Raw genomic sequence first — 26173 nt, 5'->3', positions numbered from 1 at the left:
GTGCAGAACAAAGGGTTGATTTTCAAACATGATTTATTTAGAAAATAAAGATTCATTAAAGGACAGAGGTGAAAACTTACCAATAAATGTATCAAATGCAATCATTAGAATAAATCCACCAAATCTATGAATGAGAAGTTAGTAAAAGTGATTAACTTTCAGCAGACCTGTACCTACAAGATCCCTAATTAAGGTGACCATGAATCAAACCAGTTTTTACTGGAATCCTCAGTATTACAAATATCACCTCATGCTGCAAGAATTAAACCAGGGTCATTTGTAAAACTCTTCAGCCAGTGGTGGGCACATGCACCAAACTGGTGAATTAAGCAAAAGGAGAATTGAACATTTTCCTTTTACTACCTCTTTCTGCATGAAAACACCAGATAATTTTTGCATCCTCCCATTGCTAACTTATCCAGCCCACTCAGCAGGACTGCCTTGACAGGAAGAAAATGGTGCTACATTCATTTGGCCACTGTCTTTCCCCCCGCCCCGTTTTCTATTCTTGCTGATTTGCAAAGTCTCAGGTGACTGAGTTATGAGTTGTTTGTCCAACAGCTCCTTTGTTCTGATCTGTGCTTCAGCAAAAACTGGAAAAACCTGTTCACTTGCTGGTTGTTTTTTTTCCCCCATCTTCCTCTCTCCAATTGGTAGCTGCAACTTGTACACATGCAGACAAGGTGGTGCCTGCCTTTCATGTGGAAAGCTGCCTTACAAAAACAGGTTGCATTTTCCATTATCCCAGAGTTTTTCTAGCCTCATACAGGATTTGGTGGATGCTCCATAACCTAAACTCCATTTGCTCTCTATAGAATGTGTTTAGGACATTATCTTATATCTCTTCAAGTGAAAGGAAGGTGTGTCTCCAGTGCACTCATTTTAAATAACAATTTGTGAACTTTAGGAGATCTGCAGAAACCAGCCTTGTGAAATGTATTTTTTTGAGCACAGAAGTCTGTCTGCCTTACAGCATCTACGCATGGTGTGATGTTAATATCTGTAAGACAGAACAAACAGTGAGAAGACAGGCTAGTGCAAAAAGCAGATGAATTGAGAAGAAACTTTTGTTTCCATCTCCTTCCTTTTCTTCTTGCTTTGTGCTGCTGTTGGAACAAGAATGGGTCAGCTATGTGGACGATGCATGCAGCTCCTGCGGGACTTCATAGGCTTTGTTCAGAGGATGTCCTCTGACTTGGTGCAAGGCATCAAGGAATGCTTAACTCTGATAAGCAAATGTTCCTGCTTAAAACAGAACAGCTCTAAAAACAGACAGCTGTACAAACCAATCCTACAGCCTCATGAGAGAGTGACAGCACAGGAATTTCTGCAGCATATCGAAAAAGGTAAGAGGACTTTTTCTAAAGGGTTGTGAAAGAGCAAGTGGATTAATTTTGTGAGTTGAAAGCAGATTGTTAACTGTTCTGCTCTGGTATTGCATTGAGCAGCTCGGTGATGATGAGGAAAGGCCAGAGGTACACAGCATTTTCTTTGTGTACAGGACACCAAGGGCTCAAGTCGTGCAACAGTTGGATCTAGGTAGAAGTGGTGAATCACTTTCTTGCTCTGCCACCACTGTTAATATATAACCCATGTTAATGTGTTTCATAAAAGTGAGTCCTTCTAGAAATTAAAGTTACTTTTTAAAAGTCAGTCAAAAGGACCTGACAGAATTGGACATAGGCTTTGATAAGACTGGATGCTGTGTGAGTGCTGAGCTGTGAGTGGGAAGATCACAGTGTGATGTGCACAGTTGTGCATCTCTGTGTTGGCTGAACACTGGGACTTACACTAGGGATGTCTGGGCAGTACATGGGGAAGACCAAAGTCACCCTGGGACAAGCATCATTGAGTTCTCAGGATTCCAAGCAACTGTGCTTTTGTGCAAATGTTTTAGACATCAGGCTTAATCACAGTCATGGGGTTCTGCTTGGATCAAAGTAGATTCATAACTCTTCATCTATCTCCTTTGCTTTACAGGTTATCTGCCTAATTCCTCTGTTTTTCTGATTGTGATATCCTCTTTGTCCTGTTCTAGGATACAACATCAATAGGGGAACTTGGTTTTTTATTTCACATCTGCAGTCATCTTGAATGAGTGTATTTTGTTGGTTGTCCAATCTAAAAATAGCCCTTATCTCAAGATAAAGGGGTCATTGCTTGATTGGTTTTGCTTTGTCTCACAACTAATTTGGTATACTTTATGTTTAACAGCTTTGGGCTAAAGCTACTACACAAAATTGCATAGTCCCCTACTTTTGTTTGTGTGAAGGGTGTGGATCTACTATTCATTTACTTGTCTTTTTGGGAACATGTAACAATCTTGTAAGGGGAACCAGGAGAGACATTTTTCCTTGGTGTGACATGGTTAATTCTGTTTGAAATGATCTGTCATGGAACAATCTTTGGAATAATTGCTGTGACTCTGGTTGTTGGGAACATGTGTGGATTAGCCTCAATTGGTATTAGCTGGTGCCATTATCCAGCAAACGTGGTGGGTCCTGTGCTGCCGATAAGGTTCACTGATTGTTGCACCTTCAGTGCTGGTTTAAATCCTGACATTCATATCCAGAATAGGGGCAGATCTTTCAGCTTATTATACAGTGGAGATATTCCAGGGCTGAACTTTCTCTCCAAAGTCTAGTCTTCTCTGACTCTGAGACTCCCAAGACAGGAGACTGTCCCTGCACAGCTGATCGATGAGATGTAATGAAGGGGAGGCCAGGATGGCCCCTTGTAGCAGCCACTGGTGCTCCCTGAAAAGACTGTGTGTTTTATTGAGAGATCCTTTCCTCTCTGAGATCAGTCTTCAGAAGTCTGGTCTGTCTCGGATCCATGGGAGCTGGGGTACAGCAGTAGGAAGCCTAGAGCTCCTCTGACAGCAGTACACAGATGACAATGAGGGTTTTCAGGGAGGTCCCACTGCCCATGACAGGACACATACAGCACCCAGGAAGCAGAACCAATCTGGTTCTCTGGATGGCCAGATCTTACTGCCTGGACAAATAGAGGCAGGGAAGCCTCACAAAGAGAACCAAGACACATCCCTCTTATTTTAACACTCATCTGTGTATTTTATTCCAAGAGGGAACAAGCCTATCCTCAAAACAAAATATAATAAAATATAATAAATATGAACAAAATATAATAAGCAAACAAAATATAATAAGCAAAAAGAAAGTGTTTGAACAATTTGGGTGCAAGGAGACACTTCATGGTTGATCATCGCACTCATCTGTTAGCTAGGGCAGCAAATTTTGGTATTTTAAGCAGGTGAAAATTTTGTGTGGTTTCAGCTTTATCACTCTCCCAGACAAAACCACATATAGAAGAATCAGATGGATTCAGGTTCAGACAGTGAAAGGAACAGAATTAAACCACATGAAGAGATTTTTTTTGGTTTTCTTGTCCAAAACCTTGCACACACAGGCAAGTCCTTCCGTTTGTGTATACTACTAATTATTTTTTAAAATTGTCTTTATATGAAGCAGTTCTGTGAAGCTCACTTACCTAATCCTGAGGGTAGGAGTTTGCAAGTCTTGACATGTCAGCAGCTTCTAATGCCTTGAGATATTGGCTGTGTTTTGCAGTGAGGCATGAAAGCTTATGCCCCTCACATCCCTCACATTTCTTTGTCCCATGGGAGGTAAAGTAGCCAGATATTTTTCAGAGATATTCCAGTCATTATTGCACAGCTTTAATATTAATAAATATATCTTATAATTATTATTGAAAATAAATCTTATAAATCTAAATAAATCTGTGTGCTCCACCAGTTGATCAATCATACATTACCTTTTTAACTCTGTTCATTCACTCAATGTCCCTTTCCTTTTCGTCCCTGCTGCTCCATTCCACATATTACATTATACAGTGACTTGCAGAAGTAATGCATGACTGCTATTGCTTGATGACTGTTGTTGAACATCTGGGTTATTCATAGGGGACCTATCATACTCGAGAACAGGTAGACTCATGCTAGAAATTTAAGCCTGAGGCAAGCCTGTTTGCAGTCCATGTTGCTATTCCTTTAAATCCTGTATTTCAATACCCAAAACAGGAAACACAGTGAACTTCAGAGGTGGTAAATTAGAAATATATACTCTTTCTATATTTATAAATATATATAGAAAAAATTAGAAATATATACTCTTACTTAACTACAAACACCATGTTCTGTATTTTAAAAAAGATTCAGAAAAAGGTAAAAATTTTTGTGGAGAACAAGAACACCTGCATTTCTATTAGATAGCATAAAAGTGTCTAAAGGTTATAATTTATCTTGTTTCCAATCACTAGCTTTGTGAGCTTTACAAGAGGCATTGCCAAGGACAGGTTATTCCCAGTTCATCTATTGCTTCTGCTCATGGAAACATGAATAAAGGTAGATGGGCTTTATGCAGTACAAAAATCCTTATGTATTTGGTTGGCTTCAAATGTCAATTTTTTTTGTAAACTAACCCTTTACAGATGTGATTAAGCCTGTGCTGTCATTTTACACCTTTAGATTTTGAAATGTCTCCACTGGGAAAGGACCCTCTGGAAGCCTTGAGGACCTTATCCTTTTCAGAAAACCCTGGTTTACAGCAGTCAGCTGCCCTCTATTACTTGCATATGAGTCAGCACAGTAAGTTGTCTCAGTAAGCATTAGAAAATTTTCATGTAAGTATAAATAAAAATATTATTTCAAACTGTGAAACTCCTTTTGATTCATTAAGCAAGTTTTTTTTTTTTTTTTTTTTTTTTTTTTTTTTTTGCTTTCATGCCATATTTTTTGCCAAGGAAGATGGAAAACTGTCATTGCCACATAGGCAGAATCAGTTCTGGGTTTTGCTATAAGGAGATATCTCTTATGATTATGAAAGACTGTACTTATGAAATTGTTATATTTATGTGAAGCTCAGCAGAACCCAAAGTATTTCAAGTTAGTGTATACTGAATCTCCTGAAAGCAACACAGTCAAAATATGGTGAAAGGAAATGGACATAGTGACCAGTTAATGTTATAAATTATATACAAAAGAGGACAAAACTCCAGAAGATAGATTGTAATGAAAAGTTATGAAGGACACATTCTTCTTTGTTCAAATAATCTGTGGGAGCACTTGGCTCTTGAGGTAGTTTGTTAATGGTTAGGAGTCAGCCTAGATATCCCAAATAAAATATCAGCAAGAGTTTGAATTCTACAAAAAGGTAAAAAATACTAGCAATAAGCAGGTTAAAATTTATTTATTTGTTTATTTTAATTTTACTTCAAAGAGAATATTCTGTCGCTTGGATGATAGCTTTATCCCATGTATTATTTGCTGGATAAAAAGTGCGGGTAGCCACAACGCAAGGGCCTGCTGTGAGGCAGAATGACTTGTTTGGTAGCAAGGCACACTGCTTCCCTTCCCATGATGTTTATGAAGTACTTGATTATTCAAAACCTCTTCAGGAAACTTGCCCTGTTTGCTAGTAGCAGTGGAATTTTAACGAAGGTGAATACCACTCAGCCTGTCTATGGGAGCACCTCAGGCTTAAGTCCATCAAGGGAAAGATGTGACTGTGATGAACAGTGGGATTCATGAATATTTCCTCTCGCTCTTGCAGTGAACATCCCCCTGCCTGTGGAGCATCTGGAACCCTTCTATGCCTTACTACGTTCTGCTGACCTGGAGGTGCAGCAGATGTCTTCCTTGTCCCTTGTCAACTTCCTGCTGGAAGGAAATAGTGAGTAATTAATGACACATCTCTCTTCAGGTGAAGAAGTATCTGTTCAGCCAGACTCAGACAGAAGGAGGGCACTTCTACACAAATCTAGATTCCTTTTTTTGTGTTCCTGATAGGACAAGTGTGAGTCTGATTCTGACTGCAAGGTACATAGCTTCTGGTGGCATCAAGATAGATCAGATCCTTCCAGCTAAATTATATAATGTGACAAGAGTTCTTGGATCTGTGCGCAAAGGCTGATAAATTATTCTCAGGCCAGAGAACAGAGAATTCTGTTCTCATTCTTGGATCTACAGACATTTTTCCTTTCAAACAATGGATACAGCTAATAGAAATAAACTCTGTGTATGAGACAGTGCTCATTTTCTGCTTATTTATGAACTGGACCTTAGTCTTAAATTGCTTGCAGAGAAAAAAAAAATGTTTAAACACAACACAATTCACTTACTTCTGTAACTAAAGAGGAAAATAGACTTGAGATAGAATCTGGGAGATGCAGAAGAATAACTTCTCAATAAAGTTTGTGTTGATAGACAGGGCATGAACATGCCACACCTCATCAACAAAGTCCTTGTTGCATCTACTACTGCATTCCTGGGCACCCAGGCCACTAGAGGTATTCCATCCTGCAGTCCCACAATAGCAGAAGACAGGGTCAGTTTTCAGCAAAGCTGGCTTTTTTCTTTGCTTTCTTTTTTTAAGGATTTTGCTGCAAATAATATCATGTCGCCATTTACAAAGAAAAAATAATATTTAAATTGTAGACCTCAGAAGAAAAAGAAAGGGTGGGGGGTTGCTGGGTAAGCTGTGAACCTATTGGAAAGCTTCAGTTGCTCTTGCCAAAATTAACCTGATTTGGGACCTTCTGGCCTAACACCTCCAAACATCTGTTACACTCTTTCATGCATCTGAAGGAGAATTAAGCAAACCCAGCTAGGGACTGTGAGTGGCTTTCTGGCTGTTTTTATCTTAGGTCTATTTTGTATAATCATAATGTAGATCTCCAAAGCAGTCAATGGATGATGTATTCTTTCCACAAAATCACTAACTGCTTACTTTTTTATTTGTCCATTTTTCTTGAATTTTTGAATAGTTGACAAAGAATTAGTTGTCCAAATGGCTTTACTTGAGCCAATTCTGGATCTGCTTGAATCAGAGGATCCCACTGTCCAGTGTAATTCCTGTGCCTGCATCATGACTTTGGCTGTTTCAGGTGAGTGTTCTCTTTGCCTTTGTCCTCTGCTGTGGATTCATTCAACTCTTCCATCATATTTTAAGGTGATACAACCTATTTGCCATGGGTTTAAGAGTCATAAGATGCAGCAGGTTTTGGTATTCCCACATCATACATTCAACCTCCTGACATTCCAGTTATTTTTCTCAGTGTTTCTGACCTTTGTGCTGTTATGATTACAAACCTTTTTCTGATTTTCATCCTAAATGTATTCATGACTGGCTTATCTTAATTAATGTCTACATTGGCTTTTGCTTCAGGAGTTCTGTCTCTCTGATGTCTATGCTGATGAGGTTCCTTCATTTTACTAGACTAAGAAAGCCAAGGTCTTTTAAGACTCCTCTTGTAAGTGAGACTCTCCATTCGTCTTCAGAGTCCTTCCGGGTGTAAATGATATGTTCCAGGAATGGAATATAGGATTTGCATGTGCCATATCATGATACCACAGGCCTCAGGTGGTTGTTACAGTGCCAAGATATAGATAAATGCTGCAGGAATTCCGTTTTAGATTCATCTCTTCTGAAAGAGAAGTCACCAGAAATGTGCAGCATTTCACCTGGGGTCTCACCTGTGCCTTTTATTGTGGCACATACGGAAATATGTTTTGTGGTACATCTCATGGTAACACTTGAAGGTTTGGTGATTGTGCCATGGTGATGTTGTCATCCTACAGCTGACTTAATCATTTAGGCTTGCCCCTCCTCTGTGGCTATTTCCAGCAGACACCAAGTAATCAAGGCTCTGTACCACCCATGTTTCCAAGTGCACACACCTGCATTTTCTAGAGGTTTCATTCTGTTTCCATTGCTTCAGTATTCTAACTTGTCTGTTATTTGTAAGATATTCTGGTCCTCCACTGCATTGACAATTCTGCATTCGGCTCTTTGTTTTAACTCTCTGGTTCAAAGCAAATACAGATTAGCCCTCATGGAATTCCACTTGTAGCCTCTTCCCAGGTGGTCATTTCCATCCAGCTGCTGCCAAAACTTGCTGCCAGTTTGCTTTCAGTCAGTTTTTATCCATCATGCACTACTTGCATTTGTCACCATCTTCTGCTTAACTATGAATATTTCATATAACGATATTAATATTTTCCTGGTATCCAGAAGGTAAGTTCAGCCACAGTTACCAAAAGAAATGTTATCATGTTAGTCTGTCTTATTCTACCTTGTCCAAACTCATAGTTTTCCAGTACAAATTGTGTACAAGTCTGTAGAAAAGCCATGGTTTCAACATTTGTTTCCCTTCCTGTAGCCAGCTTCCTTCTCCAGCATGGGAAGGTGCAGTCTGATGTCCCAGAAGGTTGAGGGAAGCATGATGAAAGTGTTAATTTCTCATTTAAGTATTTATGTTGCAAAGGAGGAGTGGATAAGCAGGATCCAACCACATGAAAGTGCTGATTTGCATTTTATCCCACCTTTTTATTTTATTTTCAGGTTTTTAAACACTTTTCCCTTAGGAGCTTATTTTTAAGCATTGCATATTATCATCAGGTTAAGAATTTTACATACTACATTACTTTGTGTGGAATGCAAATTGCCTCATTTAAATGTCTTAATTAGACAAAGCATCACTAAACTTCTAGGTACTTGGGTCTAGAAGGACTTTCTTTATGTAGGGTCAGTGAAGTTAAGCCCCTAAAGATTACAGAAAGATCGGTGTTTCCCTTCACCTGTTTTAAACAGTCCACAGAGAAAGTGACTTGTTTGGGCACTTAAGGATGTTACTTAGTCCTGAAGACACTCTTACCCTTCTAAATGTCTAATCTGGAATACAGGGAACCCTCAGCTACTGCAGATCCAGGCTACCTTCATTCCCTGTGGACTTCTGCCTTTGCACACTCCCTTAAGCGCCAATGTCCTTCTGAGCACAAGTACTCCAAATTAAGCACTCAAGGAGCTTTCAAAGCTGAACACAGAGGTAGGCTGGGTTGCTGCCTGGTATTTGATCAGTGTTGAGGACCACTGTCCCAGTTTAACTAGAATTTAAATGGGCTGGATCCATTTATTTGTTTTTCAGACTATATTTAGATACCACACCAATGAGACTAAAGCAAGAGGCAATTCTCCAGGGTTTATTTTAATTTTAACTCGCAGACTCTGATATTTTTAAGTGTCTGCTTGAGAAAAGTATCCTGTTCAGTCATATCCTTCAAGAAGACCATTTATGCAAAAAAGATAAATATGGAAGCACAACCAAATTAGGAAGATCCTTAGATGGCTTTAAGGTGACTAAAATTCTGCATCTAAGAATGGTTTTAATTCTGTTGCAACAAGCATGCAAGACTATGTACAGAGTGTAACTGTTTAGCAGTGTTACTGCAGGTCATGTTACTGCAGGTCATGTGTAAACTGGATTGTCTCCCTGCTGCAATAGGGAGCTGAAAATAAGAACAAACTAACCCATTCAAATGAAAAATATTTGAAGATTAGTTTGTTCCAACACCAGCATTTGTTCACACAGCAAAAGGATACATGCATAGTTGCAATTATCTGCAGCTTTTTAATCACTGAGTGAAAGTAATCAGTTCTGAGATAAGAACTCAGAGTACTTCAGAACTAAATGTTCACATGTTCGGGGTTTAGGGGGGACTGAACATCTGCTTTAAGCTAAAACAAGGCAGATGCACTGAGTGTAAAGTACATTCAAAGTTGTTCTGATGGGAATTTTTAGGCACACAAATATCAGAGTGGAAAGAAAGAATTTATGAATTGGTGAGTTATTCAAACACAGCTTGAGTAGATGTTGTTGATTTCCCCACTTTAGAGTAGCATCTAGAAAGAACACAGTTTCCTTCTGAAAGCATTCCAAGGGGCATCAGTGGTTGCAGTGGCATCAGTGGAGGGACTGCATTTTTTAAGATGAACAGGTAGTTCAGGACAGAAACATGATCTAGCCTGCCACCTCTCTTACAGAGATGGCAATAGTTGCACATCTTGGTGAGATAGATTTCCCTATCCAGTCTGTCATCATAAACTGGCAAAACCAGCATTCAGGCACAACATCTGATAGAAGAAAGAATTTGCCCAAGTTTTGTCCAAATGTTCATAATCCCTTTTCTCAAATGTAAGATTCTTTTCCACATTCACAAACATTCATGGAGTATATTGTGTACAAGAATAAGGGAATATCTAAATTCTTTCTTTATCTTTGCTTCTCTTTTTATTCACCTGAGTAGTTTGCATCACACCAGCTGGAGCCATACAAAAGACTTTCTCCTTCTACTGAGGGAAACAAAAGAATGGTATGTAGGCAGATTAGATTAGAGAAGGGCTTGTCTGTGAAAGGGACCAGAATATTCCACCAGAATAATAGCTTCCCACATGGAAAAGCTATTTTAAAAAGATTACTCTTCCCAGAACAATTATTTTTCTCAATTTTTTTTTTCAGAATAAAACTTACTTACTTGAGTATATAGGAAGGCAGAAAATTACTTACCTTGGAATATTAAACTGATACTCTCTGAACTATACTTGAATAAATATCCTGGCTAATCTGTCCATGTCAGTTTCCCACTATATAGGCTTTAGGTATAAAAGTAGCAGCTTTGTTCTCATAACTCTCCAAGTTAGTTAGCACCCAAAGACTTTATCTCATCCAAATACCTTTACTTTTTTTTTGCTTGTCTGCTTCATGTTTCTCTCAGCAAACTTCCAGACTGGCCATTGTTTAAACTGTGTATAAATACTGTTAATTTTACATAATTAAGTAATGTAATTTTTCTTTTTTTACCAGTTTTTCATCCAAGAGTCCTAAGGGGTTCTACAGACCTTTTTTTAGTTCTCCTTGTACTCCAGGATGTTGAATACAACTGTACAACTTAGTACATTGCTATGCAAGGAATCACCACCACTTCAAAAAAGCATCATCTTTTCAAATTCCAATGGTTAAATCAAATTCTGTCTTTAGAAACCTCTGAACTGTTTGTAGATGTCAAGTGAGTAACACAGGGACATCCCAAGAAAGAAATTGTCCCTGAATATACCGCACTAAATTAATTAAACCTTACCTGCAGTTAATGATGTAGTTTTTGGTTATCACACTGTGAATAGATTGATCAGACAGACCAAGGGGATGAAGCGAGTATGACACTCTGTTAACTTGTTTAAAGGGCCTTAAAATACTTTAATTATCCTAGTCACAAACCAAAAGCATTGAACCAGCTGTGATTTATGGCTAATCCAGAAGCCATGAGTTGGTTTCCTTCCTATGAAGCTCTCAGCATTTTTAGGAGTTTCCTTTGAGCATGCAGAGAAATCAGAGAAGGGAGCACCAAGGGATAGTCCTGCTGGTTGTCCTGCTTGTGGCTCACAGTAGGATGGCAGTAAATCTTACTTTCTTTCTTTCTTTCTTTCTCTGATTCTTTTCTCCAGAGTCCAACCGAGAGGCTATTGGTGCTGCTAGAGGAGTTACACCCCTACTGTCTCTTGCCAATTCCTATGATCCCAGAGTCCAACAAAATGCAGTTGGTGCTATTCTGAACCTCACACAATCAGGTACTTTCGGACTAATGGTTTACTTAAATTGCCAAAAGAAAACTCACTGATTGATAGAAAAATAATCCTAAAGGTTAAGGCAAGAATAAAAGCCCTTCTGAGCAACAAGTTATTTCCTCTGCATATGGCATTCATGTTGGTACCACAGGTTGATGCTTTAAGTTTAGCTGATACAGGCCCTTTTTTCCCTAGTAGCAAAACAAAAAAGCTTGATTTTCAAATCCAAGGGGCTTAAACAATCAGTCAAAGAAATAGGAAAACAAATTTGTTAAAGAAATTATTTGGCCTAAAAAACTTAACAGGATATTTGGTGTATTTTAAAGCAATCTCTGGAGTTTACCCAACAAAGTCAAGCTTTAGGAGCTTTTTGCTTGTTCTGACTAACTCAGTGCTGGAATATGCTAAGTGTAACTATCACGGGTCAGACATTAAAGGCTCCTGGAATATCTGCAAACAGCTTTATCAAAAGCTGTACTTGGTCCTCTGCAATTATATGTAGACTACCATAATTAACTCTGAAACAAACCAGCATTAAATTTCACCTACCAAGATGATACCATTCTTCCACAGAGCTAAATGATAAAGTCACGAGTAACATCTCTGAACACTGTGTTGTGGAAGGAAACAGTTGGCAAGAACTTATACAGTTAGCTATTACATTTCTGGTATTATTCAGAATATTTTAAATAATTTTTTTTAAAACACAGAAATCATAGTGAAGATCATACCTGAGGCTTTTCAGCTTCTCCAGCAATTCAGATTCTCAGAGCAGTTTTTAGCATAAAACCATCAAAAGCTTAATCAGACAGCCTGCTAGTCTTTTTGCTAAAATATCTGCATACTGCTGCATTACACAAGCTCTAAATTACATACTCTCCAGTCACACTGACTGGCATATATTTGGACAACATCAGCACTCTTTAGAACCCAAGAACCTCCCTTTTGAATGGTGCCTCCAGATGAGAGGGAGGGAAGGAGGAAGACACTTTCACTTTTTCTTTTTAATGGCAGAGAAAATCCAACAAGTCCTATGCAAGGAAGGAGCCCTACCAGTCCTTGCCTTGCTGCTGGAATCTCCTGACTCAGAAGTCCAGGTATGACTAAAATAGGTCAGATTTTAAAACAGTAACATGGTGACTGTAAGGAGAGCACAAACCTCAGTCTGCGGAAAGGAAAAGGGGGAAGAGGAGGAATGGTTTCTCTAGTGAAGTGGAGAAACATGGGAGAGCATCTTGGTGAAACTCAGCTCAGTCACATAATATATGTTAAAAGACCCAATTTGTCTCACTGCGCAGTAAAAAGTTTATGATGCAAAACTTCTTCTGCCAGCACACATTAATGCATGCACAGCTTCTTGTTATGTGGTTACCTTCTTGTGTTTTTCAGATCATCAGACATGATGCAGATAGGTCTCTTCCTCTGGGTTTTGGTTTTTTGTTTTGTTTGGGGGATTTCTTTGCATCGTAACTTTGATCATCCACTCTAAGCAATGTTACTAAGTATTCTGAGAGGGCAACTTGAAAAGATCTTTTTCTTGTTGTTGTAAATATCTGTAAAGCATCCTATTTTATGCCTATCACAGACACCTGTTTGTGAATCTGCACACTCAACAGAGAGCTCGTCTTAGTGCAAAAGTGTGCTGATAATTAAGCTATGAATCACTGTTGTAATCCTTACACTCTGCTAGTTTGTTTATTCAGTCCTTTGAGTAGCACAAAATTTTTTTCCCCATCAGTTTAATTATCTCTACTCAGATTTTTTTAGATGTCTGAAGGAATGGACCCTCTGGAATTGCTTTCTGCAAACTGTTTCCGCATTTTTAGATTTCTCTGAGATTCACCTTAAAACTTTCATCTCTGTAGCTCAACCTGTTTCTTCTAATTATACCTCCCTAGCAATAGATACTTTTATATGTATAATCCTCCCTAGCATTAATGGTTAGATCCTTTGGAAATGATCTCTTGGCATGCTAGGGCAATAGCTACATCCAGCTTGAGTAAATCAATGTAAACATGTAATACAATAGCTGCAGATGACTTAACTTAGATGCCAGCAGCAATGTCATTGCAGCAGCAGAGCACATTCCCAAACAGCCAAGATCCTAATGAATGTACAACATGCCCCAGCAGGATTGCTGCAGCAGCTACAGCATGTTGTGTCAACCCTATAAACACCCTTAGGATGAAAAAGCATTTTATTTTCATTGGTTTGAAATAATTTCTCCAATTTATTTGTATTCTTTTTGGTGTGTCACCACTCTGACCTCTCTCTCTGTTTTTTCTTGGTTCTTTGCAGTATTACAGCTGTGCTGCCCTGAGCAACGTGGCAGCCAATGTTCAGCACCACAAAGCCTTGCTGAGACCCAGTGACAGGTTCCTGCTGCGGACACTGATCTCTCTCCTATCCTCTTCTGTGGACAAGGTAAAGCTGTAGCTTTCTCTTTGTGAAAAGACTTAGCATCCAAGCAGAGCTATAGACTTGGGCTTCCAGTTTCAGCCTCACATCATTCTGTTCATCTACTGTACAGGTACCTATGCGGCATCTTTCCCATGAGAAAAGACACCTATAATAGAAAATACATGGGTTCTACAAGGTCAATGTATGAAGAAAGCAAAGGCAAATTATTAAAGTTGTTCTACAGCCCTGGACACTTCCTTTAGACTAGGATAGCCTGTATGCTATTAACTTGAATCATGTGAGAAGTGCCCTGTCCAGGCTCTGTCTTTGATCATTGTGTCTGTGACAGAAGTTGTCTGACACATCTCTTGTGCTACTTTTTTTTTTTTTTCTTTTTGGTATCCAGAACTTTTAGTGTATGGCTTCAAGGATGACATCTTGAAAATTTTGCTTTGTTGCAAGCCACATCAAAGAAACTTCAAGAAACCACAGTTCCTGGTGGAACTTGAAATTCTGTGTAGAAGGGAGGTGAAAAAAAGGCAAAGCAAATGGGACAATTTCTTTCCCTTCATTTTCTTATAACTTATCAGATGTTCTAAAATAATGCCAACATCTGAACCCCATTCTTCATCAACAATAGGATGACTGATACTAGGAGGTTAAAAAAAAGTTTCATCAAAACTTTGAAAAAAAAGCATGTGCCAAAATTTACTCTTGAAGATAATGTAAGAGCTTGCTAGTGTTGTCATGTTTATTTTGTGTGCAATAGGCAAGAACATGCATTACTAAAACCTCTCTTTTTCCTCCTCTCTCTCATTTTTAAATTTTTTGTTTTCCTCTTTGGCACAAGCAGGTTTCAAGCCAGGCATGTGTTTGCCTAAGAAATTTGGCTACCAGTGGTAAGCAATGTCTTGGAGATAAAGAAACCACACTATTTCTATCTCTCTCTGCCTTTCAGAGTGAGCACAGTGGGCTGGGAACCTTTCCTATCAAAAACAGAGACATTTTCTACATTTTAACTGGATGTTAAGGGAAGAGGAAGGTGCAGTGCATATCCTAACTAAATCTGTTTTAGAGCTCCCAGGTAGCAAGGGGAGTATCTGGAGAAAGTGAGAAAGGCAGCAAAGGTGTGCTTATGCACAGAGCTTTAGTGAGTTGCTAAGCTTTCCTTCTTTCCATGTTTCCTAAGCATTAAACCCAATTAGGACAGAATGTCTCCTGAAATTGCTTATTGAGTGGGGACCTGTCTTCTCCAAGGCATAATTTGGCCTACCATTAAATGCAATTTTCTTCCATGCATTTGTCATCCTCCTGAAAAACCCTATTAAATGTCCAAGACTCATTTCTGTGACATATTCAGGAAATAGTGGCAGAGGACTGGCACACTCAGTGCTAAAGTCCCAGACTTCAGGGTAGAGTTATTCATCTAGAAAATGTAGAGGTGCTTAATTTTCCAGCAGTCACAATTATAGAGGAGCCGAGAGTGAAGGAAGTGCTGTGGCACTCCTTGATGTGTTTGAAACACCTGGTCTGCTTGACCTTTTGGATCTGCCTCTCCATCTGCCGGCCTCTCCGGCACTGCCTTTTAGTGCACTCACTGAGGTGGCAGGGGCAAGTGGGGTGTAACAACTCAGTGGGATGGCTGGGCTCTCTCCTGGCTAACTATAACCCTGTGAGATAGGTGGTGCTTGGGAGGTCTTTCTGTTTGTGCAGCTGCCACCTTCTTACCTGGCCTTATGCCAGTGATGGAGTCAGAAAATTCCCCTCACTTTTTTTTGAGGTTCAGACACAGACTGAGGGTGCCCAAACCTACATTCTGCCATCAAGCTTGTATTAATCCCTCAGCAAAAGGAGGCAGAACAAATGAGGATTTATTTTTATAACTGAACATCTGCATTGCCCCATCACATGGAGATGGGGAGGTCCCCTCTAATTTGATGCAACAGTCAGCTGTTTGAGTCAGAGCCTGAGTTACTCCCTGCAGTGCTCTGAACCCCCCTGACCTCCTTTCTTTTCCCACCCCAGTGGATATCCAGGCCGAGATGGTTGCTGAGAACGTCCTGCCCAAGCTGTGCTCTCTCCTGGCCTCTGGCAGCGAGGACGTGCGTCGTGCCTCCATTGCCCTGCTCTGGATACTCTCCCAGCACCCACCCAACCAGGTATGGGAGGTCAGTTCCCAAAAACAGAGGGGAAAGACTAGTTCTGTCCACCACCTGGGGTAACGCTCTGTTATGGCAAAACAGCCTATGAAATGCATTTTGAGAATGACCAAGAGACTCTGAGAGACTTCCCAACCCTTCTCTCTCCTATCCGAAATAGCAAGGCTTCGTTTACTGCATCTGCACTGTCACTAACTACCTGAGGAGCCATCTGTTGTGCTGAGTGGTATCCAAAGGAGAGACCAGTGAGAGAGAAGAGGGGCAGATGGGTGTCAGAGCCGTTGGATTTATGGATACTGCCTTGCACTCCCTGCAACTCCTCCTAGTCCCCTCAGTCCCCGGACCATAGGTCTGCAGATGGGTGTCATACACAGCACCATGAGAGACTGCCACCATGAGGGCAACCAAGGGAGTTATTTCTTGGCTACAGAGCTTCCCCACCCACTGAAAAGCAGAGAAACTGATTTAGAGCACATATTTAAAGTGCATAAGTGCAGAACAAAGAGTTACTCCCTGCATGGACAGTGTTATTCAAAAGTGCATTTGTAGAATATTCACATATTTTGAATTAGGACCAAAACAAAAAGGGGGACTAACAGAATTTGAAATCTTGTCTGTCTTTAGTTAATGCATTAGGATTTCACTAGGACTGTGTATCCTCATGCCCTAAATGTTTCTTTTGCCCATGTTCAGGGTAAACACCACCGTTAATAGTGCAACACTAGCAAATACATGAAGAAGTCTGCCTACAATTAAATTACAGCAAATTACTGACAGATTACTCTTGTTTTTAAATAAACTTTTCTTTACAGTAATTAAAGACATCCTTAAGAACATAGATGTGAAAGGTTTTTGGTAAGTGTTTTAAGCTAACAACAACATTTGAAGGTAGTCAGAGGTTCGGTACATAGAGCAAAAATATGTGAGAACTTTTCCTGCCTCATTGCTTCAAGCAGTAGTGACAGGGTCTGAACAGCTTCAGGTGGCCTTAGGTGCTTCTTGTGCCTGAAATACACTCAGCCTGATTGGGAATTTACTCTGGGTTTGGAAAGCTTGGTGTGTTACAGTTCAGTTGTCTGTACACAAACCAAAATTGCACCTGCCCTACCTCTGGGACGTGATGGGAAAAATGGGTGAGCTCAATGCCTCGAAAGTAGCAGCTAGAGCACAGAGCAATGCAAGGCAGAGTGGCTGCATGAGCACAGAACATCCTCATTGCTTGTCAAACTGCCTCATACAATCAAAACACAATTTGCTCTCAACAAGCTTACAATTGAAATGCATTAAGTTAGTTGAAGGCCATTTGCACAGTAAATATGTTATTCAGTGGGAGACATTATGCTGGAACATGGTCCTTACTCAGTTTTGCTTTTCTGGTCTCCAAACATCGTTCACATTTTTGTTCTCCCAGGAAAGGGTGCCCACAAATCCTTTTCTCCCTGGTCCTGAAACTTGTCTTTACCAGTGTTTCAAATCCCTCGCCACAAAGAGACGTGGTCAGCATCAGTGGGAACAAAGCAAAGACACTGCAAACTCAGCCTTGGTACACCAGTGGTGAAACAGCCCATCCTTCACGAGGGAAAAAGGGTCAGTAGCAGGAGGCTGGAGAGCAAAGCATCTCACTTTATTCTCCAGTGAGAAGTATCTACATCTCGACATTTGTTTTAGTGCGCAAACTCGGCTGTCCCTGACTACTGAATGTTGCTGCTTTGTGCGAGCGAGCAGTGGGCACTCTGAGAAGAAGCTGACCTCTTTGTATTCATATCCTGCCTCCCCATCTCTGTGCCTTTTCTGAGCTGTTTTTCAAGTCTTTTCAACGTTTCTTTCTCTAACTCAGGCTGAATTCTCCGTGACTGAAAAAAGGACTTCTCCATGGGAACAACTGTTGGAAAACAAACCATTGAACAAAGCTAACCTTTACAACCAAGTCAAGTGATGCTTGAATTATTACCAATACTACCCAGGATACAATGGGGCAGAATCTGTCTGCCCTTTCGTTACCATGAAGCTAACCCCCAGGAATGCTTCACAGGAGCTCCTTGCCCTGCTTCAGCCCCCTTTTTGCAATCTCCTGGTCAGGCTGTTGACAGGGATTCCCAGCAAGGGCTGGAAAGCTTCCCTCTTGCAGAGGGAATAGTATTCAGTTTTCTCAAGGACAGCTCAACCCTGAAACACTAAAGAATCAGGCTTTGTGAGAAAACAGTCTCTTAAGTCAAATTCCTTTGAGCAAAAGACCTGGAAGTCAGGGTCTGTCTATTCCAGATGGTGCCACTGAATCTCCACTCCAGGTACAAAATAACTTTGCCGTACCATCTTGCTAATTGGTAAATGGGACAATATTTACCTTGTCAGGAAATCCGTGTGTAAGGAGAATGAGTGCAGCATTGCAACTGTAAGCACCCTTGCTGCTGGAATGTTTTTTTCCTTGCCTTTTTTTTTTTTTTTTTTAATATTCTAATCTTGGGAGAAGTTAGATCAATATCCATCTGAATCACTCAATCTATTTTTACTCACAGTTTTCTCGTGATTCTCTTGCACTGTGCAAAATTGAGCCAGAAAACAAAATCTGGATCTCAGCCATATTCCAGCCAAAAAAAGAAATTCAGCAAAATTCAAGTACTGTCACTTGCTAATGTAGGTCCTAAATAGACAAAAGATCTTGGCAGGGAAGTCATTATATATTAGAAAGTTTCTTTATAATCCATAGAAAATTTCCTCCTCTCAGGCTGTAGCAAATCAAAAATGAGTATCATACTTGATGGGATTACATAGAAAAGGGGACCCATTTGGCCCCAAAAGCACAGAAGACAGTAATCAGTGGTAATTTAATTGGATTATGTAAAACGATGTTATTTCTTTTGTTAAAGAAAATGGAAAATAAGACTAAGGAAAAATTACTGTCATGTCTACATATAGGATTCTTTAAATGCCCTGTGTTTAGGCAAAGAACTGCTCTTTCCATTTACTTTCCTGCTTTATTTTAGGATTGCTGGTTGTGACAGTGCTTAAAATGAGCTAAGTGAAGATGTCAGCTGGTATTAAAAGAAAATACGATACACTTTTGCAATTTAACCTAAGCAAAAGAAAGATTAAAGTTAAACTAACTTTTAAAGACATCTGCCTTTCAACACTGCTTTAGTGATCCTGATATTTCACAGGTTTCAGAATTATGTGATTTTTTGCAGCTGTGTATAGGACCAATGATTTGTTTTCTATTGAACTCCCTTGCTAATGTGTCTTGGTTTCCAAGTAGTACAAATAATATAGTTAATTGTGAACAAACAGAAGAACTGCACAAAAAACTCCTAAATACCTAAGGGAAGGAGACTGAATGAAAAAACACTCCCAAGAGGAAATCTTTTGCTTTTAACTGCAGACCTAAAATAAACTCTGTTGAAGTCAGGTTTCTCTTACACACAGCAGTGCCCCCAGTGCCACAGGTTGTTATTAAGATAACTACCTGTGCAGTAATCCAGACTCCGATCTGATACTACAGGACAAGAGTAATGGCCATGAACTGAAAAAAGTAAATTCAGATTTGAAATTAGGAAAAAAAATCCCTACTGTGAGGGTGGTGAGGCACTGGAACATGTTGCCCAGAGAATTTGTGGATGCCCCATCCCTGAATGTGTTTAAGGCCAGGTTGGATGGGGGTCTGAGCAACCTGGCCTAGTGGAAGATGTTCCTGCCCATGGCAGAGGGTTTGGAACTGGATGATCTTTAAGGTCCCTTCCAAGCCAGGTCATTCTGTGATTCAAGTAATATTAATGGCAGTTGGAGGAAGACTACATTCAGAGAGAGATACCCAGCAAAGTACCTCTGAAATATCATCAGACAGCAGAGAAATGTGTGTAAAGATGTTGTTCAGGACATGTTTACTGAAGAGGTGCCTGATCACAAACTGATCTAAACATACAACCCAATATTGTAGCCAGGTAAATTGCTCAGCTACTCAAGGATACACTGCTGCTGCTACTTCACCGTGTAGTTCTGCCTTTCACAGCGACCCTGACAACCTCTCCTTCCAGTCAGGATCACACATCCTTCCCCCTCCCTGGTGAGGCATTTGATGGAAACAGCAATAAACTACATGACCCTGAAGACTCCAGCCTTCCATAGTAAGTGCTCAACAGTCAGTGCAATCAGACCATACTTGAGAGAAGCAGCACTGGACCCAGCCACACCCTTGGTTTAAACAAGCAAACTAATGCTCTTCTTGCAGAGCTAGGTTTGATTTCTCCAGAGCTCACTGCAAAGCTGCGTTGTGTTGTCCATACTGGATGTAACTGAGATACTGGTTGCTCTTCTCAGGACACTCTGGCATGTGCTGAGCTACTGCAGAGCCTGGGGACGTTACTGGCAGCACATAAAACAGACCCTGTGATTGTTGGACATACTGCTTGCATCATCAAAAACCTGTGCCTTTCCAAAAACAAACAGGTAGGTACACAATGTTTGTCACTGAACTATACCCTGTGAGGTTGCCTTTGTGTTTATGCCAAATCAGCATTAAAGAAAAATAATTCTGTGGGTAATTAAACATATGCCAATTTGCCATATATTTCACACAAAATTGCATGTATGAATAAAAGGACCATAAATGAAGGGTAGTTTCATTGATATTTTCCCAATACAATACAAAAAAAGCTAATTAAAATAAGAAATATCTCATTTTTGTTATGAGTGATGTGGTTACCTAATTTAACCGCATCATAAGTATAAAAAGTTCCTCTACCAAGGACATTTCATACTGATTAAGGAAATCATTCAGGAAAATCTGAGGTCTGTTATGAACTCAATCTTTATTTCCTGGTTCTTATGCTTCAGCTGCTGTTCCTTGTGAAACAGAACCCCAGTTATTGATGTATATTTTGCCTCTTTGGCAAGATACTAGCTATGCCAAAATGCTATAAAGATCTCTCTTGCTGACTTTGCTTCGAAATCCATATGTACAGATGCACTTCCTTTCTGCTTGCCTTTTAGAGTACCTTGATCAAACAGTACCACCAGTAGCAACCAATATTGAGGAAAAAAACCCACCAAATTCACGATCCAATTACTAGTTCGAGAGCTTTAAAGCAGCCAGAAGGAAAATTATGGTTTTTTTCACTAATATAAGAATTATATAAATTTCTAATAGCTGTGACATTGAGTTTTGCAGGAAACTAGGTTCCCCTTAAACTCAAGGCCCACAGTAGGAATAAACACGGACCATCCGTTCAAAGTTTGAAAATATGGTCTTTTTTTGAAATACTTAAATTCAGTGACTTTATCCTGTTATCAGCTGGGAGCTGCTTCACCTTCATAAAGCTTTATAATAGTGAGAATATCAAGCTCTCGCTTCATAAGTGAATACACAGACATGAGTGGGAGTGCCAGGTTTCCAGGGTCAATTCTAAGGAATGCTCCCTAAAACACGAGAGTCCTTGGCACAAGAGGAAAAAGGCAGTCCTCTTTTTATGCCAGCAGGACAGAAACAGAGTGTGGGAGCTTGAAAAGCAGCGGGCTCAAATCCACCTTGAACCTCTAAGCAGCAAGTAAAAAACCGCAGCATAAAATGCAGCATAAAATGAGTATCAGAAAAAGATACTCCCTTTTGCTAACAGATACCTGAGCTCACTTAGGGAGCCATGAGCAGCTTCCACTGTTAGGGCGTCCCAGAGAGCTGATGACTTCATGATTCAACTTCGCTAGCAACCAGTCACCTCCAGCTGACTCATTCAGAACTAATTTCTTGGTCTCATTTTTTGCTTTTAGTCCAAGTCAGCACAGGCAAAGTCTCCTATCTGATTTCAAATCAATCTATAAAATACATACCTCATTACAGGTGATCTCTGAACAATCCAAGGTGTTTTCACCTGGTTGTGGTAGATCTGGGAGGAGACATTTCCATTATTGTTGGTTGCATCTCAGTACTTCTGAGGTACTGAGGAGTGCTTCTGAAGCGCCCAGACACCACTAAACCACAATGGAAGTGCTAAACATGGATCTCTCTCTTGTGGCAGAGAATCACTGAGAGCCGCTGTGTCGAAGGTCTCCTCCAGACCATGCTTTTGACCGACACTCAGGAAGACTCCCTTCGTTACGTGACATGCTGCCTTGCTGAGCTAGCGAAGCAAGGTATGGCAGCAACCCTCCATGAATAGCTGAATCAGAGAAGTGCACGTCCTTAACTAATTGTAATAGGAGATCGAGCACAGCTGGACACACGGCCCAAGTCTTTCCTTTTAAATTCATTGCTTAGTTGTAAGTTTCAAGAAAAAAATCCAATTGACTGGCAGCATACGTGGGCTCCATTGTCTGCACTTTTGTTCAACTGTTTAAAAATCTTTAATTTTTTTTTTTTTTTGCTGAACTTCACTGCTGTACATGGCCTGTCTACTTCTATTTGTAACATTTCCCAGTTTCTCAGGCTGAAATCATTTTATCATTGCAGAAACTGATATAAAAGTCTAAAATACGAAGTAGGTATATCTTGAAATTTTTTGCACATGGATTTTCAGGATTTGGTATCAGAGATACCAAATTGGCACTCATGAAAGGTACAGCACTCTTTATAGCAAAAAGGACAAATGTAAATTTTCCCAACATGCCCCAGCATTGGATAATGTCTGTCAAACAAGTCTTCTCTTTTATCTGGTATAATGGCCATGCAGCTGGCTACACGTCACATTTAATTTTGCGAGCGGAGCACAGTAGCTGCTGGACAGACTGAGTCCAGTAGGCCAAGAGTGGGTCTTGCACATAAAGTGATTCATTTTTGCAGAACAAAAAGCCAACAAAATATGAACCAAATCTATGGCCTTACCTTACTGAGAGCATAACCTCAGAACATGACCCTTTTTAACAACCCAAACATACTTATTAACCAAGTTCAGCACTTATTTTGCTTCTCCAGTTGCATGAAGGATTCACAATTTCAGCAGTTTCTGGCAGACCTCTCAGCTTCACTTCTTTGACACTGAAGTTTCTATTTAGAGACTAGTCTCTTCCCTTTCTGCCTTCCAGAAGAAGCCATGTTACACATGGTCCAGTGGATGGATGAACCTTTGACAAAGTGCTTGGTGAGACTGGCTGGCCAACGGGAACATCCTGAGCCATCCTTTCATGCTGCCTCCATCATCCTGCACATGATCGGTCACGGTAACTCACACAGGATTAACTGTGCTTTGAAAGAGACTTATGGCTGTCTGGAGTGAAATTAGCCTTTTCCCAAAGGACTGTCAGGCACTGAACAACCTTAAATAATCCTCTATCGTCCCCCCATTTGGTCTCTACAAATTTTTTAGAGTACAAGTGTCTATAGTCACCCTTGAAATAAAACAGTCCTTAAATGTACAAGAAACTCCAGGGATGAAAGTGGACCACAGATAAAGGTCTGATTTACATGGTTTTTGCCTTCTTCAAGAACTGCCATTCTGCAGGGCTGGTCCACAGCCAATTCTGAGGTCCTTGCAAACAACTTCAGTAGGAAGGTGGGAGACCATTAACATACTCCTCACCATGGGAGAGATGAGAATGTGTTTCAGACAAGGGTCACTTCAAACAAGGTTACATCTTTCTGTTTGACTTTCTTTCTCAGTATGTAAAATGTGATGGCATCCCCCACAGACAGCAGAGGCTGTGTTCCAAAATTTTAGACTAACTCTGCTCCCTAACCAGCAAGAAAAAAACTCTTATTGAACCAAATCCTGCTGATAAAATTCTAGACTAAATTAGCAGGAGCAGTGAAGTAAAGTGGTTTTAAGAATGTAGCCAAAATTTTTCAAGTTTCAATGAGAGAGAATAAATTTGAATGAAATGAGATAGAATTATTTTTAGCTGTAGAAAACAGTTTTATGCTTAAATACTTGCCTCATGCAGCTCAGAGCCTTTAAGAAAGGTGCAAGAAAAAGGTGTTCAGATGATACTTGTCACATTCTCTAGAAAGGTATGGTTAGATTTTAGACATTAGACAGAAGAAAAACTGAAATTTGTGGTGAGTCCCCAGTAAGGGAAAATGCAAATCTGTTTCATTTCTAGCATAGAGGATTTGCAACAGAGCAGACTCTCTTCTCAGGTAGTGAACAGAATCCAACAGCATAATCATCTAATGGATAGCTTCACCTACCTGGCCAACCAGTCTGTAAATCAGCAGGCCCCTTGCACAGGGATCAGATTCCCAGCACAGCAGCCTACTCATCTTTTTATTTACCTGAAGTATTATCAGAAGCTGTAGTACAGGGAAGTCCCTTGCCAGTCTTTGCAATAATGTTGATTTTAGCTGAAGGTGAATTAGTCATTATTGAAATGTTGTTACAAAAATCAGTTTTCAAAGTGTTTAAAGGCTTGTATTGATCTCCAGTGGTTCTCCCATTTATGCAGAAAAAATGATGCTTTTGTGGAAGCATCACATTGGAGAGATTCAAGCCTACCTCAAGAATTTTCTTACCCACCCAGAGGTCCGTTTTCAGCAGCTGGGCATCTCCACACTCTGCAGACTACAAGCAGGTATGTCCTTCCTGCCAAGGCTGCCTGCATCATCAGCAGCATCAGGCACTGCTTAGTAACAGAGATCACAGAATCATTAGGGTTGGAAAGACCTCTAAGACGAGTCCAACCACTGACAGTGCAGACTTCTCCAGGGACTAGTTCTGCTCACTTAAGAAAACAGAATAGTCTCAAGGGTAGCTGTTACCTCACATGTTTTTAAGCAGCTCTTTTAAGAGTATCTCGCAATAAAGGCAGGAGGATTTTGTTTGTTTGCTTTAAAACTAAAGGCATTCAGAACAGCAGGGAAACAGGACTTCAGGAAAATCTTATCCTATATGAGAATTTTTGGCACTAGATGCAACCTAAAAGTTTTTCAAATGTGATTTTAGTTTATTTTGATGAAGGAAGCAAGTAAGGAAATTGCATGATTAGCTGATAGCTGGGAAGTCTCACATCTTCATACTTCAAAGTCCATTACTTAATATTATGCTGGGTTAAGTTAGTCTTCTTGTCTTTGGATAAAAGTTGAGTATTTATGAGGGTTATAATGTGATAATAACTGTATATAGCACATATCTTTACATATGTAGAGCCAGAGCCAAAACCCTACTATATCTAGATAGGCAGCTGCTGCATAAGGCTGAATTTGGCAACTGAGATTTATACATCTGGGTCAGGAGAATTTAGCAGCAATCTTGAATGGTTGTAGGGATGAAAACTGAATTTTTATGTGCTTTGTGTAGTATTTTTCTGCCTTACCTCTAATAAGAACCACCAACCAACTGTATCTAACCTGAAAAATAAGTTTTATATGCATCTGCATTAGAATATAGGGAAAAACAGCAGGTTGCCTAACACCTGTTATTCCTCTTCAGATCCAGACTTTTCATTAGCATTCAGAAAAAGCCAAATGGCCAAACTCCTTGAGCAAGTCCGTCAGCAAACAGAAGAAACTCAAGAGCTCCTTAGGGCAGCTATGTGCCATGAAGATAGTTAATATTTAAGCCAAATGGTTTATAATAACTTACCAGATCCAAGGGCCTGAACTTTCAGAGGAAACAACTCTTTTCCTTGGTTCCTGTAATTTTCCTGCTACTTGCAGTTTCGTCATACAAGAGAGATGTCCCGATAACAAGAACTGGAGCAGGTCAAAACACAATTCCTTGCACCCTTTGGTTGGCTGCTTAAGTGTGCTCGAGGACATGGCTACTTGTTGAAAAACACCTGTTATGCTTGGTTAACCTTCCATTATTTGCTTTTGGTTTCCTCACCCTCTCTTCAGAAAAACCAGTACTGTATTAATGAGGTTTTATTTGTGCAACAGGCTGATTCCACTGATGAGGCATCTCTCAGCTATGCAGGTCTGCATTCATCTTTATTCTGTTTCTGTTCCATGTCCTGTATTTCAGAGCACACTCCAAGGACTTTAGAAAATAATTGAATCAACCCATACTATAAAGGTAGAAAACTACAAAAAGGTTACTGCAGAAAGTAACTGCTGAGGAACAATTCTCAAAGTACAAGAAATTTGTGAGAAACAATAATGGGTGAAGCCTTACAGCTGAGCCTTGTCCACACTATAGGCACTACTCTCCAGCAGAAGAGCAAAGGCACGTTAAGGCAAGGAAATGTTGCACAGAGCAAGTACAGAACACAGCAGGAACCAGGAATAATTTGGGTGAGATATGTGTTTAAGTAGAGAAT

General features: G+C 40.0%; 1 protein-coding gene across 1 annotated transcript; it reads left to right on the top strand.

Moving 5' to 3' along the window:
* Positions 1 to 1114: 1114 nt before the first annotated feature.
* Positions 1115 to 25466, top strand: LOC121355008 (vacuolar protein 8-like). The gene is made up of 14 exons (XM_041470150.1): positions 1115 to 1346; positions 4508 to 4627; positions 5592 to 5711; positions 6805 to 6924; positions 11319 to 11441; positions 12453 to 12535; positions 13737 to 13862; positions 14692 to 14737; positions 15864 to 15997; positions 20309 to 20437; positions 22003 to 22117; positions 23006 to 23140; positions 24362 to 24487; positions 25345 to 25466. Exons 1-14 carry the CDS (start codon positions 1121 to 1123, stop codon positions 25464 to 25466), a joined length of 1725 nt encoding a protein of 574 aa, XP_041326084.1. The 5' UTR covers positions 1115 to 1120.
* Positions 25467 to 26173: the final 707 nt, after the last annotated feature.

This window comes from Pyrgilauda ruficollis, unplaced genomic scaffold, assembly GCF_017590135.1.
Source record: "Pyrgilauda ruficollis isolate IOZ18807 unplaced genomic scaffold, ASM1759013v1 scaffold24, whole genome shotgun sequence".
NCBI lineage: Eukaryota > Metazoa > Chordata > Aves > Passeriformes > Passeridae > Pyrgilauda > Pyrgilauda ruficollis.
Note: the sequence above shows the minus strand (reverse complement) of the source record. Positions and strands in the feature narration are given on the sequence as shown.